Source organism: Phalaenopsis equestris, unplaced genomic scaffold (assembly GCF_001263595.1).
Source record: "Phalaenopsis equestris unplaced genomic scaffold, ASM126359v1 Scaffold001345, whole genome shotgun sequence".
NCBI lineage: Eukaryota > Viridiplantae > Streptophyta > Magnoliopsida > Asparagales > Orchidaceae > Phalaenopsis > Phalaenopsis equestris.
The window spans coordinates 5028-22511 of record NW_018165784.1 but is presented as its reverse complement, the minus strand read 5'-3'; the positions used below and the strand labels follow the sequence as shown (position 1 = coordinate 22511).

Sequence of the window (17484 nt, the reverse complement as noted above, 5' to 3'; positions counted from 1 at the left end):
TGCTTTTGCTTATATATATATATATATATATATTAAATTAAAATGGGCGACTGGATTCCCATTTCGGTGACTGAAAATTTCTAATTTGGCAACTGAGACCTGTACATAGTGGTTGATTTTTTTCATACATGGACTCATATTATATCTTTTCTTCTTCGTTCTCAAGGGATATTTTGAATTGTGGCTCTTTTAGGGAAACCATCATTGTTTCGATTTTCTTTTTCTCTTTTTTAGAACTGGAGTCCAAGCTGATGTTAATCTTCAAGGGTTTCTTTAACTCATTTGGTTTTCTCTCCCCTGTCCTCATCCTCTGCCTCGACCTCAGATGTGAGTTTTGTGGGAGTTTCCAACCTTTAGTTGTATTTTAGAATATTGTTACTTGAATTTCTTTTCCTCTTCTTTATTCTCTTCATTCATTTTCTTATTTTATCTATTTATTCTGCATTGATTACCACATCCCTAGAGAAAACTGTCTTCTTCAGTGGAGCATAGTATGCAACATCTTCATGTATGCTGATCTATTATATTGAGAATGGATGTAGATCACTTTTAATTTAACACTCTTGTCCTTCATGTATATATTTGATTCACTGTTGCTATGACAATGAGATGATCTTGTATTCATGGACCCAAGGTCAACCAAATAAAGCTTTAAAGGATGTATCCAAGTCTATGACATAAAAAATTTATCGTTGTCAACAAATTATGAGTTTTTAATAGTAATGTGATTGACCCTACAACTCTTTCTCCTTGCTTTTTGAAGCTACGTAGCATCATTTTATCTGTTTTTAGCCTACAGGCATCCAAGTGTTCTAAGTTCATAATGTTATTTGAAACACTGAGATCAATATGCATCCTTGAAAGTGTAGTGTTAGATAGTGGGTGGTTGTGTTATGTTTTGCTTAGTAGTGGATCATTATCTGAGAACATGACCTTGGTTAGACAAACAATTTAGTAAGATCAAAACCAGTTTAGGTTCGATGAAAAAAAATTATACAATATCAACATAATAATGTTGGTTGAACCTAAAATGTTGACTAAGTCTAATGTAGGTTAGACTTAAGGTTTAGGTTCAATATAGGTTGAACCTAAGAGGATTGATTTATGTCTAATGTAGGTTAAACTTAGGGTTTATGTTTAAAGTATGTTGAACCTAGGGTTTGATGTGGCTATAAGGTGAGTTAGAACCCCTATTTATGTTAGGTCTAATTAGGTTAGACTTAAGATATAGGATTTAAGTCTAATAGTAGTTAGACCTAAAGTTGGTTAGGTCCAATTTGGGTTAGACCTAAGGTAGGGATTGGATCTAGTTTGAGTCAAACCAAATGTTTAAGGCTAAGTTAAATTTAAGTTGAACCTAAATCTGAGATTATGTCTAGTTTGATTTTAATACAAAGTTTAGGGTTAGGTTCAATTTGAGTTTAATCTAAATTAGGATTAAGTCTAGTTTGTGTTAGACCTAAAGTTTAGGGTTAGGTTCAATTTGAGTTGGACTTAACTTTGGGATTGGGTCTAGTTTGGCTTAGACCCAAAGTTTGGGGTTAGCTTCAATTTGAGCTGAACCATAAAGTTGGATTTGGTCTAGTTTGAGTTAGACCCAAAGTTCAAGGTTAGGTTTAATTTGAGTTAAACTTAAAGTTAAGATTGGATCTAGTTTGAGCTAGACCTAAAGTTTAAGATTAGGTTCAATTTGAGTTGAACCTAAAGTTGGGATTCAGTCTAGTTTGGGTTAGACCCAAAGTTTAGGATTAGTTTCAATTTTGGTTTATCTTAAAGGTTATATTAGACCTGATTAGACCTTAGATTTAAGCCTAATTAGGTTAAGTCCAATTAAGAACCTATAGAATCAGGTTTATGTGGGGTTAAGACTAAATCTGGTTCAGGTCTAAATTAGACTTAACCATAGGTTAATAAGCATAACCTCATGGTCAAAAGGGACAGCCTTGCTATTAATCCCCATAATGCCAATTTTTACCCTATAGTTGGTTTAGTCTTAATTGGTTTGGATTTAGCCCAATGCTCAAGGCTAAATTAAATTTAATAGTCCCCTTAATTAATTAATTAATTAATTAAAATGAATTAAAGAGATTGGTCCTATGGTACCTCATTACATCGTGCGGTGTCATAACCAAGTTAAGTGAAGCCAAATTGAATAGGGAGGTGGTCAATTGTTCAAAATTTGACAAAAATAAAGGTTGAACCATTGGATTTGACTATCATATGGTGCTACCAAAGTTTGGGGTTAAAAGAGTGTAATATTTTTAGGGTTTGGTATGATTAGGGAGGCTCCTGGCGAGGTCAGAGATCAATTTGTATAGATCCCTCTCCCATAGTGTTTTTTGGTAGTCAAAGTGGTTTCTAGGTTTACAGGCAAGTTCTTAAGGTTTCTAGTTGATTTGGGTGTCCTAGGGAATATAGGAAACTCTTTAGAGATTCATATTGATTTTGCATGGCCTGGGGCATGTCTAGCCCAAGGTAGTCAAATTAGGTTCACTTAAGGCATGTCTAACTAGGGTGATTAATTTAGATTCTCGTCTGATCAAAATCCTAAATCCACTCAACCAAGGATTGGGGGCTTGAGTTTACACTTGTGAGGTCTAGGAAGACACAACCCAACTTTAGGGTCATGTATAAGCAGGTGGGATAGTCCTCCCAAAACTGAGGTCAACACTTCCTATTTAGTTTTCCACTGTTTTTTGACTTCTTACAATAATATTAATACATCTTTTGCTTTTGATACATGCTTGAAATAAACAAGAATTTTTATCTCATTCCAAAAATTGTAACTTTCTCATCTTCTGCTTCAAGAATTCTTCCTTACATTTAGAGCATAAAACGAATTTTTATGAGCCCCAACCAATTACTCATGTACCAGAGCATCACAGGTATCTAGTCCCTCCTCTTCAAGCTTGTCTATTTAAGTGTTTAGATCACCAAAAAACACCCAATTCCACACCCTTAATGCTCAATACTCCCCGACTTAGATAGGGCATAAGTCTTTTGTCAGGTGATTTTTTCTTTGTTGTTGGCCTCTCTTTTCTCTGCACTCTAGCAACATCCTTATCACTTTCATGTTGGGTGTAAGTCCTAATTTTGTGAATTCTACTTGCATAGGGTCATTGGGCATTAGATATCTCTTTATTTTGACTTTAGGGCTACTAAGATTTTTTAGATGATGTAACACATAGGTTAGTAGCATGGCTTCTTAGGTCGAGCTGGCTTGATAACCTTCATCACCAGGTAAACCTGGATTCTTAATAACTTGAGCTGACGGATCCATGGAGTTCTGAACCAGATATCTCTATCCGATTGGAATTTTCTTACCTCTTTATTGGTAAACCCCTTTGATCCTAGTCTTCCATTTGATACTTCATTGGTGTTGTCTCGTAGGCCCTGATTACTGATAGGCCACCGCCTATTTTTGATACGGTGATTCACCCTCTACCCTGATGACCAAGTAGGCTTCCAAGCATAGGTTGTTCCTATTTAAGATGACCCAAATATTTCTTCGGCCTTGTTTGCCGACAGGTCGCTATCCATTTAACGATATGAGAAATTCACCATCTCCCTTTTAGCTTGATGAAGGCTTTGGAAGCACTGAGGTGCTCGTGGTTGAGATAACAATTATTTATATTTACCTATTTCACTAGTTAACATAAAATTGTAAACATGTTTCCTATTATTGAAAGTTTTCTTGGTATCCTCAAAGATGTCCTTAACCAACGGGCATGTTCCTTCTAATATAATTTAAACCTTAAAATCTTTTTTAAAAAATTAAAATCTTTAAGCCTTAAATATTAAACCTAACAAATCAAGTTTTTTTAATAAAATTTAAACCTTAAACCCCTCTATCATAAAAATTAAAATCCTTGAAGCTTAAAAATTAAGCCTTAAGAATTAAACCTTTAATAAAAGGTCAAAATTAAACCTCTAATAAGATTCAAATCTTTCTGAAAATTTAAAACTTTTAATAAAATCTAACACCTTTTTAAAAATTAAAAATCTTAACATCGTTTTCAAAAAGTTAAAATTTAACACCTTTTTCAAAATTTAAAATCTTAACACCTTTTTCAAAGTCAAAATTCCAAATAAAAATTTTGAAATCTAAAACTTTTAATAAACTCTTCAAAATGTAAATTTTTTTAATAAATCTTCTTATAAAACCTTTTCCAAAACTAAAACCTTTTTTAAACCTTAATATGATCCAAAATTTATAACTTCAAACAAAAAATTTTAAAAAAAATTATTAAAACAAATATGTCAATATTAACTTTAAAACTAAAATAAAAATAAAATAAATTTAAAGAGATCTTTCAAAGATTCTTCTTGAGTTCAATAATTAAATGACTGATACAAGTTTTGCAAGGCTCTTTTAATATCTTAGCCTAGCCAAGGCTTATATAATCATTGTCTCCAAAATGAACTTGTTTCTCCCTAAAAACATGTGATTTCGTAACATTGGCTTTTTAGCATATAAGTCTTGGGCAATTTCAAATGAATATAATTCATATAAAAGTAAGTCTATATTGATCACACTCTTCATGTAATAAAATATTTTCAAAAAAACCCTTTTGAATGAAAAATAAAAATATTTTTTATAAACATATAGATGATTCTTAAATATGAAGAATAGAGAATTAAAAGGCTTGATTTAAATTTTCTTAATTATAATATTTAAACTCAAAACATGAAGTATAAAACCTAGGAGAAGAACAAAGAACTGCTACCTACGGTGAAAACTAAACTTTAGAAGAACCTAGATTTCTAACATCAACTGACAACCTTGGAAAATTATAACTTCAATTCACTATAATTAATCTAATTTTCACCACAACCGACAAACTTAGGAATAAATAAAAAATGAGTTAAATATTAATCTCAACAATAATTAAAATCGACCAACTCTAATTTTCACAACCACAGCCAAGGTCAGATCCAAACTGTGAACTATACGTTAGTCAACCTAGAAGAGAACTAATGTCCACACACATCTTAGGGTAGTCCAGTCAAAAAGTCTAGGTTAGATTATTAAGTACCTGATATATTGAATTAAGGACTATGATATGTAAAATAAATGGCATACCATGTTAGATTGTAAGGGTACCATAGGAGAAAGTAACCTATGGTTACTAGTGAAAGTACTTCAAACCACTTAATTGGACGGTCTATCATAATTCATCGCTATGAAAACAAGGGAGACATCTTGTTATTTTGTTGGTTAAAACTCTAAGGATCTTAATGTACCCATGATGATGGAAAGCTATGGGTATCTTCTTGACCGAGGGCGTTATTTCAAAAATTTACGTTAGCCTACCTATTAGCCTGCTTTTAAGAGTTATTTTAGGTTATGACTTCACCTAAATCTTGAAACCCCTTACCATTTTCAAGTCATTATTCTAGGCTCCAACTCAGTTTCAATCTAATTCAATTAATTTCCAATTTAAGGCAACTCAATTCCAATTCAGCTAAATTCAACTCAATTTAAAAATCACTTCCAATATTAAATTCCAATGTAGCTCAATTTAACTTAATTTCAAAATCATATTCAATATAAAATTCCAATTTCAAACTCAATCCCAACTCAACTTCCAATCAGTGGCAATCTCAAATCAATTCCAAAACTCAATTCAAATCAATTCTAACTAAACCTTTGTCCAGTTCTAAATGAACTCAATTCAAACTCAATCTTCAAATTCCAATCCAAATCAATTCAACTTAAATCATCCCAATTTCAATTTAGTTAAATTTCAATTTTGATTCAACTCAAAATCTAAACCTCACACATGAAACCTAAAACTTCAACCTTAAACTCAAGCTCAATATCAAAATTCCTATTTTCAATGATAAATTGTTTCGCCCAGACCATATGGTTTCAAAAACATGAAAACCTCAAAGCTAAATCAATTTTAATAAATTTTAATTAACTTCAACAAATTTCAATTGTAAACAAAATCATAATACACTTTAACAAATTTCAACCAATTTTAATGAACCTGATTGAATTTTAATAAGACTATTTTAAACCTTAATAAATCAAACTTAATTGAAAATTAACAAAAAACCTTATAACTTTAATAAACTTTAATAAATGTTAACAAACTTAAATAAATCTTAATAAAACTTAACAAACTAAATGAATTTAAAAAATATCATAGTAAAGTTAAATGAACTTACAAACACTTAACTAAATTTAAATAAAATTTGACCAAAATTTTGATAAAGCTTAAAAAGTTTAAATAAACTTTGAAATTAAATTCAACAAACTTTCATTAATTTTAAGTAAATTTAAAAAATAACAACAAATCTTAAATCCTTAAATAAACTCAAATAAGTCATGATAACAAATTCAATAATTTTTAAATATACTTTTATAATCTTCAAAAAAATTTAAAATAAACTAGAAACAAACCTAATACCTTAATCAGTAATAACAAATCAACTTTAAGGAACTTAAATAACCTTATTTTTTTAATAAATATAAACAAAACATAAAAGGCACTCTCAACAAAACTCTTCTAATATCTAATAACATACATAAATCAATCAAACTTAAATGACAACCCTAAGAGAAACCTTAAAATTGAATTAAACTTCAACTAACTCAAGTATCTCGGCTCAAGTTAAATCAATCTTTATCAAGCCTATACAAATCCTCCAATTTCACTCAGATCATTTCAAGCACAAAATCATTTCAAGCACAAAATCATTTCAATCCTCAAAAAACTTTATAAAATATGATAAATTCCAATCAAGTTTATCTTAATAAACTTTAACTAAATCTCATAAACTTTAATTAACTATAACTTAGAAAACTATACTATATCATAGAAAAGATTTAACAAATCCCATAAACATTAACAAACTTAATAAATTTAAATAAGCTTTAATGAAATATAAAAATCATAACAAGTTTTAGCATGCTTAAATTTAACAAACATTAATAAATTTTAAAATGACCTTAAAAAACATCAATAAACTGTAAATCTTTACACAAACACAAATAGATTTCATTTATAAATTTAATAATCCTTAAATAAATCTTAATAATCATTAAATATACTTTAATAATCTTAATATAAACTTTGAGATAAACCTAAAACAAACTTACTAAATTTAACTAAAATCAACATAATAATCAATTTCACAGAATTTAAGTAAATGGTTTTAAGCAAAGATAACATGCATAAAGTTAACCAAATTCCAAACAAATAACTTCTAAAACAAATTTAAATCAATCAATACAAAAAAATCAACTCAAATAAAACCTTCAAATAAAATCAAACCCAACTAACTCAAATTTTTATCTCAAGTGAATCAAGCCTATTCAAACCATCCAATTTCATTCCAAATCTCAAATCCATCAATCTGAGTCAATATCAATCATCTCAGAGAATCTTTTTGATAATTGTGCATGATATACTTCAAAAATTTAATCAAGAGTAATTTCAGAAGCCACCATTTTTTTAGATGTAATTAACTATGAGGGTTTTCCCTCATAGGGATATTAGATTCCAGAAAAAAATAAACCTTATGTTGCTCTCATAAAGTAAGAGAAAAATGCTTGGTCTGTTGTAGTCTCTTAAGTTATGGAAATTTTTATCATTAGGGTGATCTGATCCAGTCTAAGATAGTATTTCCAATATTTGGGGTATTAATGTACTTTTCAAATGTAGCATATGATCATTTAGATAGAAATCTTCCAATCTCTATTATGGATATACAATAAAAAAACCCACCGCAAAACGAAATGTAATTTGATTTAAATGGTTGGGTTTGGAACAAACCAAAATTTAACTTCTAGCTCTAATTCAAACTAAATTAATTAACACTTATAATTCTATTTTAAAATTAAAATTTTAATTTCCTTTTTATCTAGTCACAAATTTTCTTAAATTTCAAATATTAAATTAAACTAAAGTAATTATGTCAAGTGCTCAATTTATTTTCTTTTCAAATGAATTTAATTTCTTAATCCTAATATTATTTTTTTTTCAATTTCTTTGGTTTAATGAATATTAAAACTGAATGAAAAGAAAATATTGAATATTCAAATTTCTAAAATAAAAAAATCAAATTTCATTTTAAACGCAAACCAAACCAACATAATAAGCTCTATTTGGTTTGATTTTTTTTTTAATTTTAACCAAACAATGCGTGCTCTTATCGACCATCTTTTGTAACTTTCATAGGAAGGAATTTTATAAATTGAATCACAATGCTTGTACACATTCAATAATTTCCTTTGAAGCTTCTTAAATTTTAATGAACCATCAACCCAATATGCAACCATGTGCCTCCATTAAACTAAAATGATGTATTTATTATTCTTACTTTTTATTTCAACTATTAATATATTTGATGCAATTACTTACAATTTTGTAAATAAGTATGTTGTGTATCACATTTAGCAATAATCTTGTTCATCGCCTCCATTATTTGATATTTACTTCATGAATTCTTACTTTCCATTACAATAAAATGTTTAAAAATATTGCATCATTCATTGCAAAACAAACTCAATCTTTAGTTATATTTTTTTTGCCTTTCATTAGACACAAAGTATTGCATCATAGACCACCATTTGCATAATTCATTTCCATCGTCTATAAATAGGTCCCAGACAAGTGAAACCCTTGTATCCATCTCATCATAATATTTCTCTTCCATTTAAACAAGCATGGATTGCTCTGACTTAAGGCGTCAGGCTGCCCAGATGAAAAAGTGCCTTTTTGATCAGGTCGGCCTTCTCTACACACTTCAAATAAATCACTAATAGATTTGCAAGATGTAACTCAGAGGCCTATGTTATGGCAACAAAGTATGTTAATTATGGTTGCTTAACATTAAAGAATTCTCCGAGGTAAATAAAGGAGCAATATTCTGTACAACATCCCAACTTATTATTAGGTTTGCCTTGGGATTTATCTTATTAAACAACGAGTATTTGACCTTCACGCTTTGAAGTTGAAAGCAACACATTTAATTTGATATTGTATTTGAATGATGGTTGGTATTAACGATTTTTATAACTTTGCAAGGAAACTTGCCTATCTTTTTCTTTCATTTTAATGTTTAGAACCTAGAAATTAGCCTCTGAGTCTTTAGTGAATATATATTTGAACTCCAGTTGATTAGAATTATTGTTATCATTTTGAAATTCATCAAGCATTGTATTTACCATTAAAAATCAATTTTTTTCTCTTCTGAATATAATATATATTTCCATGAGCATAATGAAATTTTAAATTTTTGTGGCTATGTTGATTATTTAGTGTAATATACTTTTAATTAACTTAGGATAATTCTCCTTCTAATTGTTCAGATTTTTTAACATGAGAAGAACTTTACAATGGAGCACCTTTAATTGTATTAATGGTTCTCTTAAAGTGAAAAAAACAGATTAAGGAGCTATCGTGTCTGAACATGTAGCACATTGATAGGAAACAAAATGAGGAATCAGAATGTATTCGGTTGAAGGCAACGCCTTGCTACAACATTAAGGAGTTATCATTTGTAGTTTTGTTTTTTATTTCTCCACTGAAGCTCTAGCTTGTCAGCAACTAGAAAGCAAAACAAGTGCTCTACTTCATCATATTTATTAAGAAATAACTGATTAATACTTGTTTTTTATTCATTTTTTATCATAAATAATGTTTCACCAACAATGTTTTCCAGTATGAATACGAAAAAAACAGCATTCAGCACGAATATTGATGCCTAGGACCCCAAATATTGATCAAATGACTAGCAAATTTGAAGATATGTAACTTTGTATAATGGAAAATTTATGTTATTGAAGGGATACTTGGATGAGCAATTTTATCAGCTGGAAGATCTGCAGGATGATGTTAGCCCCAATTTTGTAGAGGAAGTAGTCACTTTATTTTTCAAGGACTCGTCCAGGCTGTTTAGCAACATCGAGCAAGCTCTGTAAGAAAGAATCAAAGAAAATCAAAGAAATGCCTTATTTATTTGGTATCTCAACCCATACATGTAATTCTTAGTGATACTTGTATAAATATACTGATGCAGGCAAAAAAATTCACCAGATTTTCAGAAGCTGGATTCACATATACATCAGTTTAGAGGAAGCATTTCAAGGTATTTATATATGCATAAGCATACATTCTTCCATGTGGGTATCAACTATTCTAACTGATAAAGATTTTCTATTTTATTTTATTTTATTTGGTCAGCATCGGCGCTCTTAGGGTGAAGAATGAAAGCACACTATTGAGGGAATACTGCAAGAAAGAAAACCTGGATGGGTATGTAATCATCAAAATCATTCTAAAATTGTTCATGAGTGTTATGCTGCCTTAGCGTTCTCCAATACAAGTTTTAAATATACATAACAGAGCTATGGCATGTAGGTGCCTTAAGACATTCCAGAAAATGAAGAGGGAACATGCTATCCTCAAACAGAAGATGGACGATTATTTTCAGGTTTTGACCCTCAACAACCATATTTAACTTCTCTTTCCATTTTATTTGATTTTGTAGACTTGTAGACAGCCTCTTTCAAAAGTGATGCTTTTCGTTTATTATAGGGGCTAACATAAAGCAATGATTAGATTTTCTTTATTATGACTTGTTGGCTGCTGTGTCAAAATGTTTGCTAAATGGACAAAGCCTAATTTAATCATTTAGAGCAAAAAGAACATAAAAAAGATACTCATAAGGCTAATATGATTTGTGCTGGGAAAGCAGCCTACTGCCAAGAAAATTAAACAAAACTTGCGTTGATGGGTCCGTCAAATTCAAAATGTTTGTATAAGTTGAGTAGTAATAACTTGTATTATTTTATTTAGCTTTTGTCAATAAACTCTGCTTGAATTTTTCTAAAATGAGCTTTGTTTCACAGCTCCTGAGACAAATTGGAACGGCTGAAGACGCTACCCGACCTATCATTTGAGAAGTCCGATTTCTCTCTTGCTCAATCTTCAATGGCAAAAAATAATTGCAGTATTATGCATCTAGACTTTGTAACAGAGCAGGGAAGCTAATATATGTGTAGCCGGTCACTGATCTGTGATCTCCACTATTATTATTAATTATCAGAAGTTCCTAATGCTAGTAATTCACTGAAATTTTATGGTTGCATCACCATCCATCTATTTCACTCTTTCTCTTTATATATATATGAGGTTCCACTATCCACAATACAACTCCACGCAAAATAAAAAGAAAATACATGTAAACCTACAAAATGTATACTAAAAGAAAAAGTATACCCAAAAATTAAATTTACACCAAAACCCATGTCACAACAGTTGAGAAGAGCAAAACCGAAGTAGAGGCTGCTATGTCTAGTGAGAACCACACCAAAAGTTGTCCAAACCTGCAAACAGCTAAATATCTCTCGGCCAAGACATAATTAGATTGCAACATGCTAAACGCTTGAAACCAGTGGAGGCAGCATGAGAATAGAAAGAAATGAGTGTAAGTCAGCATAAGCATCTCGAGCTAGCAAAGTGTAATCTCCCAAACCCCCTAAAAAACAGTTTAAGAAAATTGGAGAGTGTGTCCAAATTCTTGAAACCAACATTGGCATCAAGTAAATCCAAGTGACAGTGTCAGAAGCTTCATTAGTAGCATTACAAAAATAGAGAACCCAACCAAGCACACCAAGCATAGCCAAATACAAAAAAGTGTCCAGGAAACACAAACTTGGCCAAAGTAACCTTCCAGCATCCTTCCATATGACAGAGAGCAAATCCAAGCCGTAAGGTCCAAATAATGAAACAGAAATCCCGAAGCAGTAACAAATAAGAAAAGTAAATATATAAGTGTCTGCAGCACGACTAATATCCTGACCAAAAAGAAGAAAGAAAGAAATCTCAGGCAATCAAAACCAGATTCAAACCAGTGTCCAACAAACACAACCTGGACCAAAACAACCATCCATCATCCTTCCAAAAGGAATAGAAAAATACCCAGTCCAGAAAAAATCAAGATATGACACTTTGTATAAGAAGGCAAGCATAATTAAAATCTAACATAAGGGGCTTCCAATACTTCAATTTGTATGAAAGTGTGCAATGAAGGGGTAGGATTATCCCCAACAATAGCACTGTGCACTCTCAATTTAGCCAGCCAATTTGCAAAGGAATTTCCCTCTCTATAGATGAAAGAGTATTGAAAATTAAGGTTATGCATCTCAATATAATGCCAAATCCTTCTCAACAAAGAAATAAGATATCAAGATGGTTTGAGCTTGGCCGTGAGCATATAAAATAGTGTTTCAGAATCAGTTTTCAGAACAATATCATTTAAATTCAGAGAAGCAGCAGTCTGTAGTGCAGCAAGCACTGCACAAGTCTCTGCCTCCAGAGATGAAGTGACAATACAAGGGGAGGCAAAATAAGCTATACATTTACCATATTCATCTCGAATCAGACCCCCCATTCCATTATAAGTAGACTAGTAGCTACCATCAATATTAACTTTAATCTTGCCATGGGGGGTTGGTTTCCATTTAATCAAAATGAGTTTCCTACCCTTACCCATAGTAGGAGAGGAAGCCTTACCATTAAACAACTTCCAAGTCTTGTGAAAATGAGCCACAGCTAAAATAGAGATGGTAGAAGGAGTGTGGCAAGGAGTTTCATACTTCTGACTATTTCTAGCCATCCAGTTGAACCATAGCACGATAATAGGAGATAAAAAGAGCTTGTTAAAAAAAGGATCAAAGTCCTTACAAATCCCAATGACAGTTTTGAATGTCAAATGTAAGGGCCAATTGATACCAAAGTAGCATCCAATACGTTGTCAAACCTCTTTAGCAAAGGGGAAATAAAAAAAACAAATGGTTTGCAGATTCAACATTTTGTTTACAGTTATAACAAAAAGAAGCAAGTTTCAACCCTTTCAGTTTAAGAATATCATCAAGAGGGAGAAAGTTATGAAAATATCTCCAAAGGAAAATTGAGATAGAGGGAGATATATATTTATGCCAAGTGTAAACATGTCATTTCCAAGGAGTAAAAGAGTGCAATTTCGAGTAAAGCAGCTTAGTGACAGAGGATCTGTTTTGATGCTTCTAAAGAGGAACATCCTTATCTTGAGCTCCAATAGGTGTAGTAGCAATGGCAGGAGCTAAATCACCAATTAATGAATTCAGCTTAGCTAAATTCAAAACACCATCAATCCAATAATCAGAGACAAACATATTAGAATCATATCCTGAGGTTGGCAAAGTAGAATGCAAGGAAATCCCCCATTCATAATTCTAGAAAGAAATGCAACTATCCCCAATGTCCAAAAAAATAAAATGTGAAGCCACATCCCGAGCATAAGTAATAGCCTTCCAAAGCTTAGAATCCCCCGCTCTTCATTTGACCGTAGAAGGATGCAAATTTTTTCAATATTTATGAAACATAAATTGAGCCCATAATGACTCCCCCAAACGAAATTTGAACCAAATTTTACACAAGTTAATATCAATAGTTTATTGCAGAGTTTTAAACCCAAGCCCACCAGCATAAGGATGCTTGCTTTTGTACTGCTAATTCGTCCAAATCTTAGAGGATCTAGAGCCCTTCCAAATTAATTTGTTGAAAATAGTTTCAAGTGTCTCTTGAGTGCTTTTCTCTGTTTTAAGAACTTGCATAGTGTGGAGAGGAAGTGTACATAGGACACTTCTCAATAAAGTGAGCCTACCATCATTTGAAAGAAAAGTATTTTTACAGTCATTAATCTTAAGTTTAACTTTATCAATCACTTCATCCATCTGAGTTTGCTTACATCTGCCTCTAAGAATGTATACCCCAAGATACTTAATAAGAAGCTTAGAAATTTTACAACCAGTATAATTGGAAGCCCAGACATGAGTGTTAGAAGGGACACCTTTGCCAAAATAAATAGAGCACTTGGCCAAGTTAAACATCATATGAGATATGTTTTGAAAATCCTTTAACAAAGACATGGTAGCTTTAATTTCACGTTTGCTAGCATTTAAACACAAGATAGCATCATCAGCATAAGCTACATAACTCGTCACAATCTTAGATTTATGAGAGAATTGAATATAAGAATGCTCGTGATGTAGCTTATTGATGAGCCTAGAAAGGTAATCAAATGCAATAATGAAAATTGTGGGAGAGAGAGGATCTCCTTATTTAATGCCCCTGTTAGCAGAAAAGAAACCATGTGATTTACCATTAACCATCACACTATAACTATTATTAGAAAGCCACCTCTTAATGAATAAGCAGAAATCCTGTTGGAAGCCTTTGGTCTACAAAATATTAATAATAAAATCCCAGCTAATAGTATCAAAAGCTTTCCTAATGTCCAATTTAAGGAACATGTTTCCCCCCCTGCACTTCTTATCCAGATCTTCAATTATCTCCTGTGCTAAAAGGAAATTATCAGTAATATCCCTACTCTTAATGAAAGCAGACTGCTCAGCAGCAATGATGTGAGAGAGGTGAGGTTGCAATTTGTTAACTATAATTTTACTCATAGCCTTAGACATCTTAGTGGTGAGAGATATAGGACAAAAGTTGTCCCAGGAAATCTTATCATTACCTTTAGGAATGAGCACAGTCAAAGCAGAGGTGAAATATTTACCAGGATTATTGCCAAGGAAGAAACTTTGTATAGCAAGAACAACCTCCTTCTTAATAACCTCCCATGAATGAGTGTAGAAAGTAGAAGAGAAACCATCCGGACCAGGAGCTTTGTTGGGGCAAATAGACTTGAAAGCATCAAGGATTTCCCGTTCATCAGAAGGATGAGTTAAATCAAGATTATTAATGTAATTATAATCATCCACAATGTGAGTGGAGTCAACAGGCATAACTTGAGTAGAGGTTTGAAAACGCTCAGTAAAATAGGTAACAACACTAGCACCAATCTCTTCCATGCTAGTTAAAATGCTCCCCTCCCATCCCCCTTTTTAATTTTTTAATTTTTAAAATACTATTAATGTTTCTTCTGTGTTTAAGGGTGGCATGAAAGTATTTAGTGTTTCTATCCCCCGCAGCAAAGGAAATATCATTAGTCTTCTGTTGAAGAAGATTTTCTTCTAAAGCAATAGCATCCATTAACAAAATATGAGACTGTGCAGCAGTGTCCATCAAAGCAAGAGAAACAACTAGTTGAGCTTCCAAACAATCAACAACGCTCTGAGCATCCTGCACTTTTTTATGAACATTATCAAAAATTTGGTAATTCCATTTAATAAAATGAGCAACCATCTTTTTATGCAATTATCACAGAACAAACCGAGGAGTCCCAGCTCCTTCATACCTCCATTCCTGATTCACCAAAGTCAAATAAGTATCGTGAGAAGAAGCTTGAAGTGAGATATGATCGGTTTAACAGTAAAGGCCAATGTAAGCAAAATCAGATTACGATCAGATGTAGCATAGCTCAAGTGTTGAACCCGCACAATAGGAAAGTGGCTTAAAAAAGCAGAATTAGCCAAATACAGATCCAATCTTTGATAAAGAAAACCTCTCATCCATGTATAAGGAGAGCCAGTGTAACCCAATTCAAAAAGGCCTGCATTAGAAATAGAATTAGAGAACCTGTTAATAAGAGCAGGATCAACTCTACCACCTTCTTTTCTCTCCATAGGTTTCATAATCATTTTAAATTTGCCACAAACAAACCAATTCTCATTAATAAGGCCTCCCATAAGCTCAATTTTTTGCCAGAGCAAAGATTTATCATGCAACTGAGAACTAGCATATACAAAAGTAGCCCATCCTTGAAAATCTTCAATAATGGAAAGAGAGACCACATTTTGTTATTGATGTTGCGGTAAGAATGGTATCCCTTGAATTTGTTAAAAATTCTACTTTTATTAACATGAACCATAGGTTCCAAAATAACAAAAATGAGAAATTTATGGACCCTACAAAGATGTTTGAGCCTATTAAGGGAGTTAGGGTACGCCGCTCCCCTAATATTCCAAACCATAATTTTAAACATAATGATATGAGTCATCCCTTCTAGAAGGTCTAGTAGGGCTGACTAACTGTTCTCCATCATAATTATAAATGCCTTCCTGAATAATGTTGCTAGCATTAAGACTAGAAAGCTCATTGTTTCGTTTAACTTTTTCCTTGAATGTTTTTGAACCTGCCACTCATTTCCTAAATTTTTGGCCGCCTTAGATAAAGAAGTAATATTATCAATAGTAACAGGAGGAGCTCCAACTATAGTAGTGTAAGCGGTGGAGCTAGAGGGAATAAAATCTCCTTAATTATGTGGGATGTTATCAGGAATATTAGGAGCTACTAGTAAGGTTGTTTCCACAGGTTCCATAGTGTCCACATTAACGTTTAGCTCATTAAAATCTTTGGCCAAATCAGTGCCATCATAAGTATTCAGTTGTTGAGCGATAACATCTGTGCATGTGTGTAATGCCTCATTGCCTAAAGTATCTAAGTTAGATGTAACAGTGCGCAAAGGATGATTCACAACTCAATCAACCACATTATCAGCAGTAGATGGGATATCTTGATGCTCAATAGGTTTATTGTTTTCGGGTGAGGAAGTATGTGGAGCATGATGGGAGTTTTTGAGTTGAGGATTCAATTTAAAGCAAGATGTTGTTTGATGACCGAACATAGAACAGTGAGTGCAGTAAGGTGAGTGTCTTTCAATTTCAACAGGTTGCCAATACCCTTGGTGTTGCGCTTCTATCCAAATTTCATTGCAAAATGGTTGTGTTATGTCTCGTTTAACAAGAATACAAGCTTTAGATGGTTTCGATAGCGTATAAGTAGCGCTATCCATTTTCAAAGGCTTGCCGTAAGCAACCACAAGTGAAAAGAGTATCTCATGATTAAAAAGATGTAGTTTAAGCCACGAAAAACGAATCCAAATTGGTATTATAGGCAATTCAATTTTAGGGTCAAAATTAACAGCCCATTTTCGAAACTTCATCACACTGTTTTCTATCCGTATGAATTTTTTCACAAAGAGACGTTAATAATCCTCATCATTTGCAAGTTGTGTAAAAGATGTCTACCATCTATGGTACCAACCTTCCACCAACCTTTTAATTTTAACATTTTGAATTCTCTCCAGATTAACTCAACTTTAGGAATTCCATAAGTAAATTTACCAACAAGAGCCATACAGCAAGAAGTTGCAAGAGTCGTAGTTTCATCCTTTGTCACAAACAAAGCATGTTTTCCATTCTTCTTTTCTAACTTCCTAATGGAAGTATTATCTCCTCCAACTATGAGAGTACCGTGAAATCCTTGCAGAAACATTCCAGTGGTAGGAGTGGTCGAAGAGCCACCCCCCATCCAAAACAACATCAACAAACGAACGAGAAGCAGGAGGCATCTCTAAAAGCAAGAGGAGAAAGAGAGAAAAGTAAAGAAATGATCTCACCAGCGAAGAAGTATGTGAGGTAAAATATAATCGCTATGGATGTCAGAGCAAAACCTAGTCGCCACTACCTCCATTTTATTGTTTATATTACACACACACACACACACACACACACACACTTATATA

At 32.3% G+C, this 17484-nt stretch overlaps 1 protein-coding gene across 2 annotated transcripts; it reads left to right on the top strand.

The window, feature by feature from the left end:
- The first annotated feature begins 8629 nt into the window (after nucleotides 1–8629).
- LOC110034110 (pseudo histidine-containing phosphotransfer protein 5) lies at nucleotides 8630–11100 on the top strand. Of its 2 annotated transcripts, none has more exons than XM_020738375.1 (6): nucleotides 8630–8737; nucleotides 9800–9930; nucleotides 10033–10101; nucleotides 10197–10268; nucleotides 10374–10446; nucleotides 10865–11100. In XM_020738375.1, the coding sequence occupies exons 1-6, from the start codon at nucleotides 8678–8680 to the stop codon at nucleotides 10913–10915; spliced, it is 456 nt and encodes a 151-aa protein (XP_020594034.1). In that variant the 5' UTR covers nucleotides 8630–8677; the 3' UTR covers nucleotides 10916–11100. The 2 variants fall into 2 exon arrangements, with proteins under 2 accessions (XP_020594034.1, XP_020594033.1); XM_020738374.1 differs by having other exon boundaries at nucleotides 10359–10446.
- Nucleotides 11101–17484: the final 6384 nt, after the last annotated feature.

Coding starts and splice junctions, on each gene's coding strand:
- LOC110034110 (XM_020738374.1), top strand. CDS start 8,678: ATGGATTGCTCTGACTTAAGGCGTCAGGCTGCCCAGATGAAAAAGTGC. Junction 8,738..9,799: donor AAAAGTGCCTTTTTGATCAG/GTCGGCCTTCTC, acceptor ATGTTATTGAAG/GGATACTTGGATGAGCAATT. Junction 10,269..10,358: donor AAGAAAGAAAACCTGGATGG/GTATGTAATCAT, acceptor TATACATAACAG/AGCTATGGCATGTAGGTGCC.